The 21,076-nt window shown below is 43.7% G+C and overlaps 1 protein-coding gene and 1 pseudogene across 5 annotated transcripts in view; both read right to left on the reverse strand.

The window, feature by feature from the left end:
• Positions 1–21,076, reverse strand: part of mtgo (miles to go) — a 73,701-nt gene that overhangs the window by 36,192 nt on the left and 16,433 nt on the right. For 3 of the 5 annotated variants that reach the window (XM_084594488.1, XM_084594486.1, XM_084594491.1), the window contains exons 4-9: positions 20,482–20,671; positions 19,727–19,899; positions 9,713–9,787; positions 7,047–7,209; positions 6,251–6,385; positions 5,334–5,393 (exon numbers count right to left, since the gene is read on the reverse strand). In XM_084594488.1, the coding sequence (XP_084450614.1) occupies positions 5,334–5,393; positions 6,251–6,385; positions 7,047–7,209; positions 9,713–9,787; positions 19,727–19,899; positions 20,482–20,671 (796 nt within the window). The remainder of the gene's footprint in view (positions 1–5,333; positions 5,394–6,250; positions 6,386–7,046; positions 7,210–9,712; positions 9,788–19,726; positions 19,900–20,481; positions 20,672–21,076) is intronic. The other 2 variants (XM_084594487.1, XM_084594490.1) reach the window with 2 other exon arrangements.
• On the reverse strand, positions 10,772–17,622 carry LOC146199019 (uncharacterized; annotated as a pseudogene).

Genomic DNA, 21,076 nt, shown 5'->3' on the forward strand with positions numbered 1-21,076 from the left:
GGAGCAAAGCAAAGTGATCACAGTAGACCGGATGCATTTTTTTGCTTTGCTCAATTGCGGCGCACACTTCTGAAGTCTTGTTTATAATACATCAATGCATCTGTTGGCTCCACACTTTAGCGCGTCGTCTACGTTTCTATAGGGGGTGGGGGAGTCTGGAGCAAAGGTGGGCATTTGACCTCAAAAACTTCGACCTCATCTCAAACTCAAAAAATATTTGGCGACCTCACTCAACCTCAACCTCATAAATTGAGGATGAGGTCCCTCAGGCGACCTCATCTCACTTTTCAGGTGACCATTGGCGACCTCACTCAACCTCACCTCAAACTCAAAATGTGAGGTTGGGGTCGGGCGCTCGACCTCAAAAAAAAAAAAAAAAAAGAAAAGAATCATAAAATTAAACCGTAACTTAACGAAAATATACATTTCTCGGTAATCCTAGCATATATAGGCAAGCCAGAATTTTGTCGTATGAAGGCTGTATTTTACTCTTAATTTTATACAATTAATATCCCGGATAAAAGAAAAACTCCGGAGACTCCATGTCCAATCCTGCACTAAAGTAGCAATCCTCTCCCCCTCTTCGCCTACCATTTTTTGGTCCGTTTTATTCTAAGGCCTACATGGGTACCACATTACTACGCATAGGCCCATAATGCAATACAAAGAGTTTATCCCATCCGACCAACATGAATAAAATCCGTATTAGAAATAAAACAAGCCAGTTCTTACTATATACTGAAAAGACAAATGCTGTTGACCTTAGTGACGATGGCAACAATGACGATATGCTCTTTTTCTTAATTCGAAAAAAAAAACAAATTGATGATTGCCAAGCATTGTTTTTTAATACACTGTACATTGTCTTGCGACTGTACACATCAAATTGGGAAAAAAAAATAGGAATACAGTCGTGCCTCGTTAGTATGGAAACTTTGGTTTCCGACCAAAACTGTCCATACCGCGAGTCATCCATAATAACGAGTCATGATAAAAATGAAAATATTTTTTTGAGAAAAACTTTATAATTAATGACAGCTTTTTAAATTAAATTTCTAATTAAAAACAGCCAAGCTGTCAATGTTACCCCCTTTTCCATGAATCCGTCGACCCAAAAATGTCATGTCTGTTCTTAAATCTTGTCAGCTATCCTCATGAGTAGCTGAAGTTAGTAATGCCTATACATAGCGTAGAATAATTTTCCTCAGTAAACATCCCTGTTTTACTGAACAAAAATTCCGTAAGTCATCACAGGTAAAACCTATCAAGACGGAGGAGAAGGAAGGGTGCGCACCCATAATGTTACCGAGGCAGCGAGCCTTCTGTTGAAGCCTTTCGTCGCTCACGACAGCACTATTCGCGCACACATTTCCGAACCACATTAACAAGGCTGACTCCATTTCTTCGAACTGTGCTGGGCGCTGTCGGACTGTAGCTGACGCTGCGATGAGCGATGCCGACGTTGAGCCATTTATCAGAGCCCTGTAGTATCGATGCTACCGTCGACCTGGCGAGGCTGAGACCTAGTTGAACTTGGGTCCAGTCCCTCACGGCTTGGATTAACTGAGATGGTTTTTGCCGCTTGTATCCACAGATGTCCCGCTTCGCACCTATGTTCAGTTACGTGTTTTTTTTTTTTTTTTTGCTTTCAACTCCCGCCACGCCAAAAGTCAGACTAAAGTTGAGGGTTACAGGCTCCTGATTCTTTGCACTCTTTTTGCCTAGTTAACCTCCCCGCCTTTCCGTTCTTCTGATTCTCTTTTTTCTGCCTTGTACTGTTTATGTGAGGAAGCGAGGGAGTCAAGTTGGCAGGCTGCTGAGGGCTATCGAACAGCCCTTTCCTGTGCCGTTTGTATGTGTTCCTATGAAACAAACACTGCAAGCTGAAGTACAGTTTAGAACGACGGTAAGCCGACTACGAAGAGCTCAGACCTTGTCAAGGCCGCATCGTTGACTCAAGGCAAAGCCGACATGCGGACCGCCTGGGGCGCGAAATGTGGCAGTTCGGCACCCCAACAGTGACGAAAACCAGGAGCATGAGAAGGAAGGGCGTCCAGGATGGGACGCCCGGTCCTGGTTGCGTGCTCGCCGCCTTTCTTTTGTCGCTCTACTTCGTGAGTGTGTTTTAATTCTGACCGAAAAGCGTTAACGGCTTCATGGAACACGCTGTGTTTTGGGAAAGAAAAACTTCAGTTCCCACCCCCACTTTTTGGCGCTTGTTTTTCTTCCTATTATTTCCTGCCTACGCTTTTACCGGCCTCTGTTCACGTTCAGCAGAATTTATTGCGACCACATGTTCCTGTTTTCCCGACTGCGGCCTCTCGTTGCGGCGCTGCCGCTGCACCCAGAAGTCTCCTGGTTCCCTTCATTCAGGGTCTTTCTTACTTAGCTGACCCTCGGTTTTCTGTGTACGTTCCTTTCCGCTCTTGCGTCCCTCCCCTTCCTAAAACGACCACACGCCCGCTTTGGTTCTTTCCAACTCCACAGGACTCGTTCAGGCATCAAGTCGCATCGGCTGTCGCATAGGTCCCGGCCTGCGCGCCCTTCTTTAACGTGCATTCGGACTCCCCTGCTTTTTTCAAACGATGTCCATATTAACGTGACAAAAATACATGGGCCCAAGTGGGCTCTATGCATTCTTCTCCTGTCCATTGTTCAAACAGCGAGTTTTTACATTAACGAGGCATAAATACATTGAAAACATTTCGTCCCCAGAAAAACTGTTCATAATTCGGGTCGTCCATATTAACAGGGCACGAATTTTCCATAAAAGCTACTCATGAAACGATCTGTCGCGATGACTAAATCCCCAACAAAACAAACAAAAGAGGAAAGACAGCAACACACCAAATAATCACAAAACTCGGCAAACGCCGAGTAAACAAATGTACCTTCAGAAAATTTCAGAGGAACGCTGTGGATGTTACGAGGTCCCAACCGGTCACTCCTAGGTGTGTCTATAATTCTGTGAATTACAGGGTTCGGAACTGCTAGGAAAGAGGGTTAAACGTGAACCACTTTGCAGTCAAATTTTGCCGGACCAAAATGTCCACCCCCCCCCCCCACCCCCCCCAAAAAAAAAAAACGAAAAAACGATACAAATACTTGTACATCCGAACAGAATACTGGATACCATTTCTCCAAGTCTGAGATGAGCTTTGTATTATTCACTTGTTTTCCTTTAAAGACTGAACTAATAGATTACACGGTGGTGTCTTCGAAGCTGCTTCGTCGCATGCACTACACGTGCATCCAGAGAAACCGTTTCCCCATTAGTGTCGTGTAGTTACAGCACATAAACGTAAAATAAAGACAAGAACAACAGAAAGGAGGCGATCAAGCAGCCTGGAGGGACTGCGCTCCCTGCTGTGCACGCGTTCCTCCCTTCGCCGTCCGTCTCTAGGCTCTAGGTTTTGCTCATGCAGTGAATGCCGAACTGTCACCAATACACACCAAAGGCAGCAGCGAATGTGTCAGCTTCGTTTTCAGAGACTACATCGCGCTTTGCAATACTTGCAAAAAAATAAAAAGAGAAACTAAATGACCGCTCCGGTAAGTGGAAAGGAGGGTTGTGCTATGGGCCTCTGGAAAGATGCCAAAGAAAGAGCCAAATGTGAGGGAAGAAGCCTGTTCTCTGTTCGCCAGTACACGAAAGTAAATGTCATACAAGAAAATATATATAAAGAAATACTATGTTGACGAAAGTATACGAAATTTTGCACACTAAAAAAAGAAGAGAACTGCGCTTCCCAGAGGGTATAGAAGGCTTGAAACATCGACTTAGTACTGCATTCCTCAGTGCTAGCATGTAATTGGTTTCATTCACATATATTTCAATGGATTTTTAAAGAAAAAACGAATGTCTGAATATATTACTCTGATATCTGATCACACAAATTTTCATCCGATTGATTTGTCCGTCTCGAGCAGACGGCAGCACAAAAGAGACACGCTCAGTTTGCCACACTAATTCGTCTGTCAAGACACCAAAATGTTGAGTCAGAAAACATCTCAATAGTTTTTAACTTATAAAAACATGTAGAAGAACGCTTTCCTCTTTTTTTTTTCCTGCGCCTGAAGAGATTTCAAGATAGACCTGATATTATGGAGTTAAGAATATCTTACCATCATCCTTCCTCCTGCATTGCTTGGTTTCACGAGAATTTGAGAGAGAAACAAAGGGTCTTAGCAGAGCAAAAAGATTTTTGTTTTCATTGGGCTTTACTGTGTACAAGCTCCATATAATTTTTTTGCCTCTTCTACCTAGGCAAATGGTTAACATGTGCAGGCTTTTTTCCTGTATACCAGTTGCGTCTTATAAGCTGTGCCGTCCGTCTCATCCTCTTGCATGTCTTACCGCTATATTGGTTATGTAAGAAACGCTAGCACCTTCATCCCATGCAATTTCGCTGCACCATTTTCTGTTAAGGTTTCGTGTAATGTACAGCGGGATCCTTCATCGAATGTAAAGCAGCAGCCGTGACGTCAGCGCCTGGGAACGGGCATGCACACGACAAACAGTTCTGCTTTGCGCCGTCTGCGCAAAAGACAATTTGCTTCGCTTTTTAGTTTGCTTGTTTGTTTGCGGCATCCGACAAAAGCATCGCGGGTCAGAGTGAGTTATGTGCTTTGCGCGCTCCTGGGTTTTTGAGCTGGCGGCAAGCATCGGCACAAACAAGTCATTTAAAACGGGGGTGGCGGGCGGGGGGCACGAGGAGTTCATGTCTTAAAAAAAAAAAAAAAAAAAAAAATCTTCCTACAAGACCACAGGGAAGCCTGGGCAGGGGCTACGGCATCCGGTCGTCCGAACCGAACACCAAGAGTCGACGGGCACACCGCGGCAGTACGCTCGAACTCCGTGTCAAAAGGGGCGCTCTTCGAAGTAAGCCGCGGCAACAGCAAAAAGCCTGGACCTCACAATTTCGACCTCACACAACCTCAAACTCATGCGTGAGGTTGAGGTCCAATTTCGTGACCTCACTCAAAATATTTCGAGCTATCGCCGACCTCACCTCAACCTCACCTCACTCCATGAGGTTGAGGTCATTTTGAGGTTGAGGTCGACCTCATGAGGTCGAAACCTCATGAGGTTGCCCACCTCTGGTCTGGAGGGCTGGGGGATTGAGGGCATCGGTATTGGTTGGCTTAACAGCAGAGCGAAATTATGTGAAGTTAAGCAGGTACGCAGTGATGCAAACACGGCAATAAAACAATGGCGATGTCATTTATTGCAAGAAGTTAATTGTTGGATGGCTCTGCTGTTCCAGCTTTCATAATTACTGAGTGCGTCAGTCATGCAGGAATTTGGCAGCAGTGAAACAGAGGCAGCTCACCTTGCTGTTCTGCTCCTTGGCCAGGTCTGCCAGAACCTGAGGGCCCAGGTGAGCTGTGGCCTATTAATTAACATTAATTATTAACATTTATTAAATGCTAAGCAAGGTTCCACGTAGCTAATAAGCATATCCAGTAAAAATTAGGCACGCTTTAATTCACAGATTTACTAAAATTAGGAAACTTAATGCAAAGCACCATTCTTACAATGTGTGCTCTAAAAATATTGTCATAAGCCCTAAAAAAAAAATGAAAATAGCCTATCAGTGCTAAATTTTAAGCATTTTATAACCTTGAGGCAACATTACCTTCATTCTACAGAATATTATTAGGATTCAGGAACCTCTCCGAGTGTAGTCAATGTGAGCCACAGAGCCTAGTAGCTGAACATATCCCCCACCGACACAATTGCGGAATGTGGTGTGTGTCTGCATATCCCAGCTATGCCTACCTCTCAACAGAATGAATCACATGTTCCCCCCACCCATCACTTAAAGCAACCTAAGAAGAGAAGAACAGTAAGTAAAAAAGAATCACACATCTTTACTTTGTTATGCTGCTCACTACATCTAAGCATGGGCCATGAGGGATGCTATAGTGGAGGGTATTGGATTAATTTCAACCCCATGGGGTTCTTTAATACACATTGACATGGCATACCACGAGTGCCTTTGCATGAGCTAGTGTCATAACACAAACAACCGCTAGTGGACGTGCCATTTAGAATCTCACATCTAAGCATGGGCCATGAGGGATGCTATAGCGAAGGGTATTGGATTAACTTCAATCCTATGGGGTTCTTTAATACACATTGACAGGGCATACCACGAGTGCCTTTGCATACCACACGAGTGGTTTCAAATCCCGCCTCCACCTAAATGCAGCCGTCAAGGCAAGGAAGTAAGACTGGTCTGCTTACTTGATCTGGGCAAATCTGAGTGCGTGCCACAAGCAGAAGGAGGAGGGCGAGATTCTAGCTTCTTGCGTAGCTTGTAGAACTGCTTCTGTGACCGCTCATCCTTGTGAGACTGACCACCACTAGGATTGGCGTGGCCTGCAGCAGATAAGTGCACACATTTGAGTGAACTTGCATTTATCCACGATGTAAAATGTTAGCATTACTGGCTCTTAAAATTCAACTTTTTCTAAATGGTAGATTTGTTCCATCCAGTTTGTTCTCCTTGAAAAATGCAAGAGAAACAGTTCATTCTGCTATGAAGCCAGTGCTGCCCATTCCGCTATTGTTCACAAGCTGGTAACCCTCCTTAGGTTCACAATCCCAAAATCTCCAAATCAGGTTCCAAAACTCAGGTTATCCTTAACTCAGGTTCACAACTGCTTATAGACATTTTTGCACCAAGCAGCCATGTGCTGTGTGGTGTTGCACCTCGTTTTTCTGGCCCACCAGCATGGCATAGATGGCCCTCGGCACACCAATCTTACGGAGGGCCTAGCATTACTGCTAGCAAAATGATCTCAAAGCAGGCACCGTCAGACATGACAAACCACGTAGTGGAGAAGATCAGTCACAGCCGCAATCACCTTATACATTTGTTTGTGCCTTAAAAGTATCCTGGCTTTTCTTTTCCTCTTTAACCAGCATCCGAATGCCAGCATCCCTTCAGTGCGGCCTCACGTGGCGAGTGAATTTACCGCAGCGTCACCTCTCACCGCATAGCATGTCATAGCTGCATAAAGGAAAAGGCACAACTGACCTTGAGAGTGTGGGCTGAGTGGGGATTGCATGGCTGCCGCCGAGTGGAACTGGCTCACAAACGGAGGTGCAGCTGCAGGGGAGGCCTGTGGGGCTGGGCCAGTAGCGGCAGTGGCCGGGTACGGGAAGTAGGCCGGCTGCGCCGCAGTGGGTGCTGCTGCCGTCTACAGTGGAGAACACACATCTTATCAGTGAATAAGCAACATCTGCCACTCTCCCACAAATGCCTTTTCCTGAACAGAATGTGGGACAAACACCACGCTACACAAACTACTCCAGAGGTAGACATACAGGAGTGGCTGCCAACTTGAGAACACCTGTGCCCCCTGAGCAATGAAAAACTGAAAGACAAAAACTCAAGGCTGGTTGTACCACCTTGGTCGTTGAAAAATATTTCTGCAAGAGTAGAAGAAGCCAAGCAGCTCTCACTTTTCTGCCATAACTCGGTGGGGAAAGTAATTGTGCTCTCCTGTATATCTTCCTTCACAGAAAGGACAAGAAAAGCACAAAGTGAGGGCACAAAGCTTTAAGGCTAGTGCTGCCTGAAGGCACAGTCAACTGTTAATAACCATGACAAGAGTGACTAGGAATGCTACACCACAGATGCACGCAACACTTTGAACAACCAACACAGCGCAGCAACAAGCAGTAGGTGAAAACAGTGCGACCCCTGCTTCAGTAAGTCACAAATTTAATGACAACTTGAGAAAGTGTGCTAATGCAAATGCCATAAGAAGCCATTGCATGTGTACGTGAAAAAGGGACAGGAAAGATGTAGGATACAAAAATGACACACAGACATAAGGACGTATTAGTGGACATAAGAACGAACCTGTTCAAAGCAAATTTACAGTGCCGAATGTACTAGAAATGTTGAGCACTACAATTGCTACACTTGATATTTTGAGGCTGCCTAGTCCTGCAAACTGATTACACTGTGTGCCCCAACAGATTGAAATTCAAGAACAGTTTCAGTGAAATATATCTAAAGCAAATATACCATCTAACAAGTCTATGCACAGTATGCAAATTTACACAGTTTACACAGCTCTTCAGGAATGAAAAGCAATACAAATTATACAAACACAATCCCACAGCCTTAGCCCTTTCATAAACAATGCAGGCATCTTCAAATTTCAGTACAGGCTACATCACACGTATCGATAACTGCAGACAAAAGCCTTTAAACTATTATTCTGGAAGCACGCAATAGTCCTGTCACACTGGCGTTTTTGATCCTAACTGAACACGATCTGCATCGAGGATTTCAAGCACGACTGAAGCATCCCAAGCTGTTTTCATTGAGAACTGGTCCTCACTTCGTATCACTGAAAGTTTTAATTCACCAAGGCTTTTTTACCTTAGTTTGATTATTCTTTTTTGAAGTACAGTAAAAGTGATTGTGATCGTGTTAACAACCACTTTTCACTGTACTTGAGAACCTAAAAATCCAAATAACTATCACACGAACACTTTCAATCCTCACACTGTACTCGATCAGCATTGTTTTGAAGGATTGAAGCATCTGCTGCTACACTGCCATTTTGAATGACCATTGAGAAGTTTCCTTCATGTGTGTTAGGTGACGTTGAGGGTAGGGACACCCACTCTTGAATGTGCTTAAAATCTTAATAGCACTTGAAGAAGTGGCTTCGAGCCAAGCAGGTTCGGGCCTGACTGCACTTGAAAGTTGTCGTGTGGCAAGATCTGCATTGAGTTGAATGCACACAGAGTTCAATGAGGATTGAAAGTGTTTGTGTGACAGAGGTATAACTGAGCCAAAGCAGAATCGGGCCCAATTGTGCTTGAAAGCGGCCCTCTAACGACCCACTGATCTGCAATGAGTTCAATGAGCTGAGTCGAAGAGGATCAAAAGTGCCACGTAACAAGGGTATAATACCAAATTAGACATGGCCTAGCGGGCCATAGCACAGATAACAGTTGCAAGTAGAAATGTGGGCTGTTGCCATCTGTAAGAAAAATAAAGATAACTGCCCACTTCTAATACCTATACACCACCCATGCTGCTGGCTAAGAGTAGCATGCCAGATGTTAGACAAAAATAACACCAGCACCCTTCGGTGCATTAAAGTGAGCAGAGGAGAGCAAACCAGAAAAAAAGAAGCACAAAGAAGAAAGTGTCTACAAACAAAGACTCGACCAGAGCTGCAAGGTTTCCAACTAAAAGCCATAACCTATTGAAAAACTTTTTCAGTAGCACCATTCAAAAATTTTGCAGCCAGTTACAAGTAAAAGAATGCAGTGAAAGAAAGTGCAAAAAAATAAGTGTAAAATAAATGTAACACATAATAAAGAAGAATAAGATAATGATCTTGCCAATAATTTATTTTACCATGCACAAAAAAGTCTGAGGTGCAAGTTCATCAAAATGTCTTACCAGTATGTTAACATTTAGTGGCTATCAGTGCGTAATGCTAAGCCAAGTGCTATATAAGCACAATGACATAATGACATGAACAGTTTTTTTTTTAAATGTGCTCATACTAATTAAAGCGCTCGTGCGAAGAGCAAAGAACAAGCAAGACTTGAACAAAACTGCATACGTGAAATTACCTGCATCAAGAAGAGGCAACCCTACAGCTCTCGGTCATCACAACAAAACAGCCAAAGACAAAGAAAAAAAAAAACTAGACAAAACTGCGTAACCGTGTGATAGGTCCCGTACGTCGTGCAGGAGTAGGTGAAGTAGGCTTGATAATCCAACGATGTCACTAGATGATACTGAAAACAGATAAGAAGCTTGACCGCCGCACAGCTGGTTTCGAAATTGGCGCGAGGGGAGGGGGGGGGGGGGGGGGGGCACACGCGCTGAATGAGGGCGGCGGGGAAGCGGCGAGGGCAGAGCAAGCGCGGAAATTCACGTTCCGGCACCGCGCAGCCGTGGAAGCCACCATGCGACAGGGATGGATGCTAGCGATATCGCGGCTGCCGTAAGCTGACGACGCTGCTACGTGGATTTAGCGGGGGCGCTGGCTGTCGACGCCGCACTTCAGCTCGTCCGACACCTTGTAGCGCGGCCGGCCACTTGCTTTGCTCGCACCTCCACGTCAGCGACACGTCGCGATAGGTCACGCGGCGCAGCTTGAGGACAGCTGTGCGCCCTTTTGCCGCGCGGAACGGGACCTGCCGTCTACCTGCCTTCTTTCGTGCCGCCTACGTGAGCGCCTCGGTTGACACAGCCTGCTACGGCTAAGCGTGCCGATCGACCTCTCCGCAGTTTGAACCCGGCGCCTGAAAGCGGGCTTGCTCTTTTGCGCAGTCTGCACACACTCACCGCGCCACGCAGGCCACACGGCTGGGAGGGCTCAGTTCCCGGTCTTAGACACGCAGGGCCAGCAATTACTACCGAAGAAAGCGCCTGAAAGTGTGCACGCGCAAAGCCGCGACAAAAAAAAGAAAAGCTGCGACTTCTTACGGTGCGTCCGTTTCCACAAGCGGTATTTAAAACAAGACCGTTAGGAGGGCGTGCGAATTTTCGTTCTTCCACCACTTACATCGGAAAACGGCACGCCCCCGCACTGACGTCAGGCCCCGTACGCTTATCAGAGCTTTGTCCCAGTGAGCAGGTGTCATGCAAGTCTTTTTGCCATGCAAGACCTGCTCTCGTGCGACAGCTCTGACTTCTAAAAAACGCAAGCTGCGAGCGAGACAAGCAAGCTTACAATCGCTCCCCCCCCTCCCCCCTTTTTTATGTACATGTGTGCGCCCAGCATAGGTGACTGCTGGCGTTTTCAAAGGAAACGCATACACCACGGATGTCGAACCAGACACAGCACAAAATCTCGATTTACACCCTGCGCTAGAAATAACCGGCCGCAGTACTTAGATCGGCTATTAGCAGCTGTGCATAAACTAAGTTCGTGCTGCCCTTGCATGTTTACTTGACGGTAAAGACTAGCAGGAACTTGCCTTTGCTAGTGTAAGCTACACTGGTTCTGTAGCCTGAGCCTAGATAATTTGTAAGTTTTGAGGGTGTGCGAATATAAAAAAAATTGATAAGCACATTGAACATACTCCAATTAGATTAAGTAAAAAAACAAATAGTGGTTCATAGTCTGGGCATGTTCAAAATTATGTGAAGCAAATCAATTATGCAATGAAGTTTTTGAATAGTTTTCAAATAATTAGCACGAGCTTTGAATCCTGCTCCAAAAGCAGGGCGCATAGCATACTACCTCTATTAGTCTATTCATTGTTGCCAGTTCGGTGTTGCCAGCCCATTTGTGCAGTAGAGCTCAGCAGGTGACTTGATGCCTGATCTCAGGAGATGGCTCATATGTAGCTCTCACCTAAGAGGTGTAGAGCTAGTTCTTTCACTGCCAGTAGAAAAAGGTGACTGGAACCGCTCAGAAACTACCTTTATCATTTTGCTGACTATTAAAGCTCGCTCTCTTCCTGTGCATATGACTTGATGCAAAGAGTTAATATAGTGACTTAATGCATACCCTTCAGTGTAGATCAGTAATTGTGCCTTGACAGCTACAGAATAAGCTCCACTGGACTCTTTGGCACGACTGTATGCTTTCTGTGAACATTTTTAAAGATATTAAATTCAATATCACAGGTGTACCATTCATATTCAATTAGATTTTGAACAATTACTAGTATTCACACACCCCTACTCCACCACCTGGGAATCTTCAATGTGCACCGACACTGCATGGTATCTAGGCGCCTTGCTTTTCGCCTCCATATATAAGTGTGCAGAAGCCTGGCACGAAACCAGATCATCGAGTTCAACAGTCGAGCACCCTAACAACTGAGCCACTGCAGCAGAATAACTGTCTACCTAAATATGGTTCAATACGAGCCTCAAACAAATTAGCCCTTGAACTAGAGAAGCTGATCAGCGAGCAAGTGTAACTATAATATTAGCCCTAACCAAAAGCATGCAATCTTACTGCTAAATGTGAAAACCAAGTGGCAGATCAATATTTCGTTGCAATTCTCTACTAAACAACCTTTCCACATTTCATGATTCTTATATAAAATTGGATGGAAACTTCAAATTAGCACCACACATTATTCCATACATTCGTAACATATTAAAAAAATTAACTACGCACATTGTCCAATCCTAATACTCCATTCTCAAATAACCATGACCACAAACTGCTCGAGAATTTTTTTTACAGTTCTTGAAAGGAAAACATGAGTAAGTAAAAAATTTAATGTGTAAAATTTAATTGCCAGTTCAGGAATTTACACAACCAGTGTAAATGCTTTCTTTACAGCCAAAACCCACAATCCAGAAATCCCTGTCCTAGCTATTGTCAGTCAAGAACATTCCTGGCAGAAAAACGTCAGCCTCTTTTTGAAAAAGTGTCTTAAGACCCTTGTTTTGGATGACCATTTCCTTACAAAAAAGTATATCGAGGTCACGCAGTTTCTTGAAAGTACTGAAGATATCGGCTTTGGGTTCTCTGTTGATGTAGAAGATTTGCTTTATTCCGTGCCTCAAGGTCAGTTTCTGCTTGCTGTTAACGAATGCATTGAAGCAAAAAGAGAGATGCCTTTCCAGAATTTACTGGGCCATCAATTGATAATTTCGTCGCGTTACTGCAGTTCTACCCGAGCAGTAACTTGTTTTTGATGACCTGCCTATTTTACAGCGAAATGGTATTTGCATTGGGTCCTGTGTGGCCCCTATCCTTTGAGATATATTTTTAACAAAAATAGATAAACTTCTGCGTCAATATTATGACTGGAATGTTTTCAAGGTTTTTTTAGGTAAGATTGATTTTTTTACTAGGTGAAGCGTTAACATCGTTTGTTTTAACACTAAGGTGACTTGCAGTTTTTAGATTTAAAACTAACTTTCTGGGATGTTTGCTGGGGTTATTACCATCGAGCAAAAAAAAAAAAAAAAAAAAAAAGATTTGTTACTATTTGATTCGACCCATTCCAAGATCATGAAAAGAGCTATAGCATCGCACTGCTGGGAAGCCTCTCAAAAAATCGTGCCCGCATCAAATGCAAATGTTTCAAAATCAGATAACCCAACTTTTGTTGGCAAGATTCCCCTATCCCATCTTGATTGCTGTTTCCAAGACCCTCCTTCAAAAACTGAAGATTGGAATATGAAATGCTGCTGACCTTCACAGAGAAATCAAGGCCTTTGGTTGTGCCATACTTGCATAATATTTTGCACAACCTCAAGAAAGTGGCCAACAAGCATGGTACACCTATTGTTTCTTTGGTCCCCAACAAACTGGGAAAGTTGAGACCATGGATATATAGCTTGGAGAAACGTGCATGCTAGATTAAGCATACCACTCCATTCTCAAGCGTTCCACTACTGTGGCCTACACCATTCCCTCGACATGAGGGAAGCTCTATATCGGGCAAACCGGCCGTTTTATGAACAAACGATTGGTGGACCATGCTCGAAATTTAAAGATAGTTGAAAGACAAGTACGCACATTTGGTTACATACTTTAGCATACCATTTATCACTTTTTGGTGTCTAATATCAGTTTTTAGATGGGGTCAATGAAAGAGTGGTTTGTCGTGTTTTTCTTTGTCAGTTCCTTGTTTGCACACGCGATCACCATGGTCATTATCATCCCCTTATGTATCACTCCCTTTCCTTTTCGTCTTTTTATAGGCTTATATAAGCTCTCTGTCCCACAAAATACAATTCAGTTGCAATTCAGCGCTTGTGTCAAGTTGTGTCCTCTTGTGTCTTGTGGTTGTATGCCTTTGCGCTGTTACATTTCCTAAATTCAGTAGAATGTGTGGTTCCACACAGGCCTATCTCTCTCTAGATACATTATGCAAGTACTCAAAATAGTCTCACTTACTGCGCATCTCAAAATAACAGCTTGAGGGGCTAGTTGGTGCTGCATAATACCCAGAAATGTGGCGCAACAAACACAAGCTAAGAGCGACAACACACGCGCACACTACCAACCATAATATGGATCTGAACATACTTCCTCTTCACCACTATTCTACACTCAAGTACATCTTCTCATCATCCTCTTCTTTGCCTCTGCTTTGCCCAGTTGCTGGGCAAAGCAGAGGTGTGGAGATGCACGCGAGTGTAGCACTGGTGACTGCCATGCTTGGACGATGTTTATGTTCTGCGGGGAAGAAAGTGCCACTATCTCTTTGGCAAAGAAGAGGATGATGAGAAGATGTACTTGAGTGTAAAAGAAGAGGAGTGGTGAAGAGGATGTGTGTTCACATCCATATTACAGTTGGTAGTGTGCGCGTGTGTTGTGTCTCTTCGCTTGTGTTTGTTGCGCCACATTTCTGGGTATTACTGCGCATCTGCCTAGAAGCAACACATGCTACACTCATTTTTATCTCTAGGAATGTCTAAAATGTCAAAGCAGTAAGTTGCAAACAGCTATGTTACTTTAATACCAAATGTTCCAGCAAATCTCACTAGTGTTTAAAAAGTAGGCTTTTTAAGGTATACAAACATTGCATGGTATACAAACAGCGTAACAGCAATTGTGACGACTGCTTGATTAGAAATCAGAACGGAGCTACTATCAAAATGTGTATTAGGACTATGGCACTCGGCCTCGCCACGGTGGTGCAGTAGTAAGACGCCAGACTACACTGCGCCGGAGTACCCGGGTTCAATCCAGACAGCCACCGGCTGAGTTTCGATGGAGGAAAAACGAAGAGGTGTCCATGTGTTGTGCGATGGCCGCGCACATTAAAGATCCCCAGGTGGTCGAAATTATTCCATAGCCCTCCACTACGGCTCCTCTTTCCACTTTCGCTCCCACCTTCCTCCCTTCCCTTACGGCACGGTTCAGGTGTCCACAAAACAAGTGTGACATACTGCATTTTTCCTTTCCTGTGAACCAACTATTAGTATTATTAGACTATGGCACTCAATCTCAGTTAAAATGAACAGTGGCTCCACTATTTGATCATAACTAAGAAGGAGGCGCTGCAAATCTACCCATAATAAAAAAACAGGATTGCACTTAGCTTCGCTTAACAGCTTAATGGTGAAAGCCTTTCCTGCTTCTCTTCTGCCTCTACATTGAGTGTGTGCATTTGCAACAATTTAATTTCTTTATTTTCTTTGGTTTCAATGCCGGCGACATCGATTGGTCGAGACTGAGAAGAGCCACCCAGCTGTCATGTTGCAACCTCCCTTGAGAGTTCAAATTCCCTTACATTTTTTCATCTTTTGGAAAAGAAAACAGGAATTGACATGCAACCGATACTTTTGTCCATGAGGCTTTTAGGTTACAACATGCTTTGAGGTGTATGTGTGCTACCTTCTGTTACATGCTTTACATCACAGGCTGGTATTGCAGTTCACAACCACTGAAGGTTATGCTTACTACTACTACATTGCTTTCTTTTTGTTTTTTTGCTCACTCAGTAGCAGCAGTGTTCGAGGGCCAGCATTCATGAACACAATACAACCGCAGCTAATGCTCACAGCCTAAACACCACCACAGTGTTTATTCTTTTCAAATTGGGGTTTGACAACTTGAAACTCATTTTAATTATCATAACTGCCATAATTTTTGGCATAGAAAGACTGACAAAGAAACAAAGTGCACAGAACATAGTGCCATAAACAACTGATTTTTGCTGAAAGACCACTGCTTATATATAGCAACTGTTCCCTGTGGTGTTGTGTGGCATACAGGGGTGCAACAGCTGAAATAGGATTTGTATCAATTTTTGGAGCAGTAAAATCTTAGTTTTGAAGCAGTAAAATCCATATTTGGAGCAGTTTTCGGGCAAGAAGCCTTACTTTCTGCACAAAAAATAAAGTATGAACATCTGACAATATAAATGTGAACCACAAAATGAGCTGTCTTACTTCGATAATTTTTAGCTTCATTGGGCAAGGACCTACAAACCATTTACCAATGAACTTTTGAGAAACCCATAAGGTAGAGATCTACGCACAAACCTGTAAAAGAGGTTAATCCGTAGTACACTATATTATAAGGCCTAGCAAAGGAACATGAAAGAATTAGTTGGTAATATCGCAAACAAATTTATTGCAGCTGTAAGCACGTGTAGACAGGAGTAGCATACGACTAGAATACACTGCGATTAGCACCAACGCCAAACTGAACTTCCTTGTAAATAGACTAGAATGCCCACATCATAACTAGGTCCATGGCAAGCAAAGCCGCTCTTGCATTATTATAATATACATGTCTTACTCGTCTAGTCCAGATGTCGTTTGCATGATGTTAATGACTCGCCTTTTTTTTATGTTTGCTTTTCCAATTCCTTGAGTTCTTTAAGGACCTGTTGAAGGTTTCCATTCCTGTAGACAAAAACATGTGGCCACTTTCTACCTTGTCCATGTCTTTCTCCTTGAAGCCAAGGTTCATTTCTTCAGCTCTAGTGAGCAGCACCTTGCTGGCTTGCAATAGGCCTTCCATGCCTTCTGTGCTTCATGAGTACACTGATTTTAAACAGCCTCCTTTATTTCCCGTTTGCGTGTGCTTTCTTCAGCACTCACCCTAAAAGCATACTTCGCTCGAGACTGCCTCACACTTCTCAAAACGTCAGAGCTGAGGGGCACCTTACTTGCAAAGAGGTTAATCCGTAGTACACTATATTATAAGGCCTAGCAAAGGAACATCGTAGTGCTGAAATAACTTTTGATGTGGCGAATTCTGTTAATCGTAGCGATGTTCAGTGAGCTCAGTCCATCTAAAAGGGGTTTGTTTTCCCTGAAGCCTCGTTCTAAGTCAGCATCTCCGTGCGGTAAAGAAGGAAGTGCTTTTACCAGTTTCCAAAGCATGGGATACTTTGGTTCACCTGTTATTGTCTTTATGCAAAATATCTTTGCCCAGTAGTCATCCAGCCTTCCTTTCAGGGTGCCTTGGCTCTGATTGCACTTCAGCATGAGCCATTCATCAACGAGAGATGACACCTGACCATCCCCCAAAACCTGAGGAAGTTGCCCCACAATCGCAAGAACCGCACTTCCTGCTCAGCACTCATACTGTAAGCCAGGAAACCTTGCATACATAACCACTTTGCGAGGGGAAGCTTCTGAAGCAATGCTTTTGAACGAGCAAGGTAAAATGCCCGAGCTCCAAGGCGGAACATTTTTTTTCTCTCAAGGGTCCCACTCTTGCATAGCTTTTTCTGTGTTCAGGCCAACTTCCAGTCGTGCCTTCCAGAAGGCAGCATCATCCAGGTTAAACTTGGTTAACTCTTTTGCACTCTTGCTACAAAATATTTCACTTCTTAAAAACACTCAAAACCCGTTGCACTATTCCCAGAATCATCTCATGTAGGACATGGAGCAGTGGCTCCTGCCTTTGGAAGAGTCTCTGGAACCCGGAGAACAGCTCTGCAGCATTCTTCAGAAAGAGTACCTTCACATAAAGGTCGTTGCTGCCAAAAGCTGCAAGTCTCTTGTGTTGGGTCTGGACATCTAGTGGCCATCTACCACAGTTCTTCAAGAAAAAGGACTGCTAGGCAGTGAATCATTTTTCCACGCGGACTAGAGAACCTTGCCATGTCAGCCAGCAATTAGAGATTTGTCGGAGGAAAATGTAAGGCTCTATGCTTAAAATTTCGCGGCTAATCGGGGCGCAATTTTAACAAATGTCACAAATTTCGTGCAGCTTGGCACAGCTGTTGCACCCCTGGGCATAGCAACGAAAGGAAAGGCAACATGGAAGCATATGATGTTGCTTTACTTGCCTCATCTGCCTATGGTGTGAAGCTTAGTAATTTAGGTCTGATCTTTTTTAGAGATATCTCGCAAATCTTGGAGGGTGAGATAACCAAGGGGGTATAGTGTGTCCACACTGCATTTTCTTTTCTTGTTAAAAAAACAGTTGCGATACAAACAGTGGCTTTTCAATAAAAATCAAAGTTGTTAGCAGCGCTGCATGTTGCCTTTGTTCTCTGCACCGGTCTTTTTTTTTTAACCTAGCAGTCCAGCAAACATGTTCTCCAGAGTCTGCAAGGAAGTTCCCGCAAAGCAATTACCATAAACATGTCAACTAAAATACTGGCATAGGCGTGTTGATGCAAATATGATCCCCTTCCCCTGCCTACATCACCAGGAAGAACCAAAAGGGGAAACATGAAAAGAAAGGAAGAAAATACACTGAGAGTAGAATTTTCGTATCAAAATATTGGTAGACGTATATAAACTTCAAAGTAAGGCCATCATTTTTTTCTTTTTGCATGAAAGTTAGGCTGTTTTGAGTTCTTTGACAGCACTAGTACTAGCAAAGGCCAAGAGAATTGCGAGAAAATAAGCAGGAAAGCATGATTCAAGCCAATTTGAACACTAATAATGACTTAGGCATGCCCATTTTGCTATTCCCACATACACAGTGCCACTTATTCCAAAATCAGGACCAAGAAAATGCAGAAGGTGGCCATCATAGGCAATATATCAAAGGCCTAAAAGAGATTAAGGTAGGCTATAATTTATGGCTTTCAGTATGACATATGACTGCAACATTACCATTCCAGTATTAAAAAGCAGTTAAAAGGTTTTAGAATTCGAAGAGCTTAAAGGTGATGAATGTATGAAACATGCAGGTAAAGAATGTGTGAAGTGCTTTTATGCTGGCACTTGAACAGCCAATGTAATTGCCGACGACGGCACGAGTTTCTCTGCACTCTTCTGATGCATTGAGGAGAAGCTTAAACTTTTAATCTGCGATTACACCATTAATCTGCTAGCGTGAAACCCTTTTGAGCGATTTCCATGCATACTTCATAAATTCAAGTTGATGAATTTGATCCAAACAAAAAAAAAACTAGTCCTATTTCTTGAACGTTTTAAGCAACATGCTTTATGTTTATCCATATAGCAACACATGTTTATCCATATAGCTCACTAATAGTGACATGGTTAATGCCAACCCACTCCACTCTGCTCTTCTATGCTATGCCAGTAGAGAATAGTGTAGAAATGTTGACATTGCTTTTCCTTCCCTCCTATTAGCACTGTACAATAGCTGTGAATACCACCAGAAAACTCCAGAAGGTTGGCCCCTCTATAGTAAAGAAATTTGTTTAATCTTAACAGTTAAAGAAATGCCTACCATCATCATCCCTTTATGGGGTATTGGTTTATTTTCTATATCAATTAAGTCTTGCAAATATAACATGGCTATGAATGTAATAGTAAGAGCTATTCGATGAGACAGGCAAAGCTTTGTGTGGATGTTGAAGAGTCTTCTGTGGCCTCATTGTTAAAAAGCAACAGTCAAAGGAAATGCTATAAAAAGAGTGCAGCAGAACCGGGTTGTCATTTCGTACTCCTCTCTGTCCTTTCTCTGCAGTTATGCTTTGTCTCACAACCATAGGGTTTTCAAAAGGTTGGCTCCTCATAGTAGCTCACGAGTGTGATTTTATCACCTTGAGTACCCATTTGCCTCTGAAAGCTGGTCTCACAATTGCATACTGAATGGGTGCTGTGCTGGCATTCTTCTGCAGTATGTCACCATGGCCGAAAGATTAATGGTTCTTTAACTAAAGGTGTCTTTAGTATAAAAGGAAAAGACTACCATCTGTGGAAAGCAAAAGAGGACCACACTTTCACGAGATTTTACTGCATCACAGCTTAATATATAGAGAGGTCCTATTGCACATGCACTGCACCTGCAATACAACACATCACTCATCTGGAATGCAGCACCAGCAGTGGCTTTTCAGAACCAGATTCCAGGCACTCACATAGGCAGCTGGCTGAGGCATGGCCACGTGGGGGGGCTGTGGCGACAGGATGATGTGGCGAAGGGTGCCATTCTCATCCACTATCTGCTGCATTACATGTCCTGGAGGCACCTGGACAGGCACTGCCATCGGAGGTGTACTACTATTGGACACCAGCTGAACGGTGGCGGGCCCTGCGCACAGAGGACACGTTCCTCCTACTTTCAAACTTGCTCGCATTGAAAGCAGGTGCAAGATGCTACCTTACCAAGTAGAACAGTTTTTCAGACTGAGCCCTACTGTGCTCGCGCGAATACAGTGGACTACAGTTTTAAGCAGCTCAAGCTCCAGCAAGCTATGAAAGAAACATAACCAGGGGTTACAGTTCCCTTCCTTCCCTTCCTTTAGGGCCCAATCTCACCTTAATTGATAGGCTATCAATTACAAAGTTGAGCTGATTTCAATCTAGTTTCAAGAGCTTGTTAGCCTTCATGGTTTGACCACATAGGCTAGTGCTGGCAGGATACGATTACAAAGTTGAGCTGATTTCAATCTAGTTTCAAGAACTTGTTAGCCTTCATGGTTTGACCACATAGGCTAGTGCTGGCAGGATACGACTGCTACACACCTTTCTTTTGGGAAATATTTGCAAGCTGCTATTCATGACCTGGCAGTGATTGGCAAAGGCACTGAAGTCTGATTCCACTCTTCACTGTGTGGATATAGGCACTTCTTTAAAAGTCCCAGTCCCTTACTACAAGACCTTTTGCACTCACCTTGAACAAATTGCATCTGATCTCCCATCTGGAAGAAAATGGTCTCTCCAGGGTTGATGTGCAAGAGCACTACATGCGGGGGTGCCACATATGGTGGGGCAGCAGCACTAACGGCACCCATAGCAGCAGCCCCATAACCTTTCTGCACAGGGCCCTTGCAGCGCATGCCGCTCTTCTCGCCATTCACTACCTGAAAAACACAGCAAGCCAGGTGTGTGTATCAATGCCCAGTACCAACAGCATTCAAAGGAACAAATTTTTCATTACCAAGTCCTTGATGACATGAAATGCAGACAAGGATGCACACAAAAACACATTGCTAACTGTTTCTGAAAACTTCCGAAAGGATAATGTGGTAAAACACTGATAAGATGAATGCAAATGCAGGTTAAAATGTCCATGGCAAACTCTGCATGTTTGTGATTAATACATACCATTGCTTTTCAAACTTCCTTTGATATAGTTTGACGACTTTCAGCTTCACTGCTTGACGACACTGTTTACTGCTCTATGGCCACCCCAACGATGATGCTTGGTTTCATTTAGTTTTTTACGGTTTAACATGCTAAAGCAACTCTGGCTATGAAGAATGCTG

The sequence above is a fragment of the Amblyomma maculatum genome, chromosome 2, assembly GCF_055883805.1.
Source record: "Amblyomma maculatum isolate TAMU_Amacu chromosome 2, ASM5588380v1, whole genome shotgun sequence".
In the NCBI taxonomy this organism is placed as follows: domain Eukaryota; kingdom Metazoa; phylum Arthropoda; class Arachnida; order Ixodida; family Ixodidae; genus Amblyomma; species Amblyomma maculatum.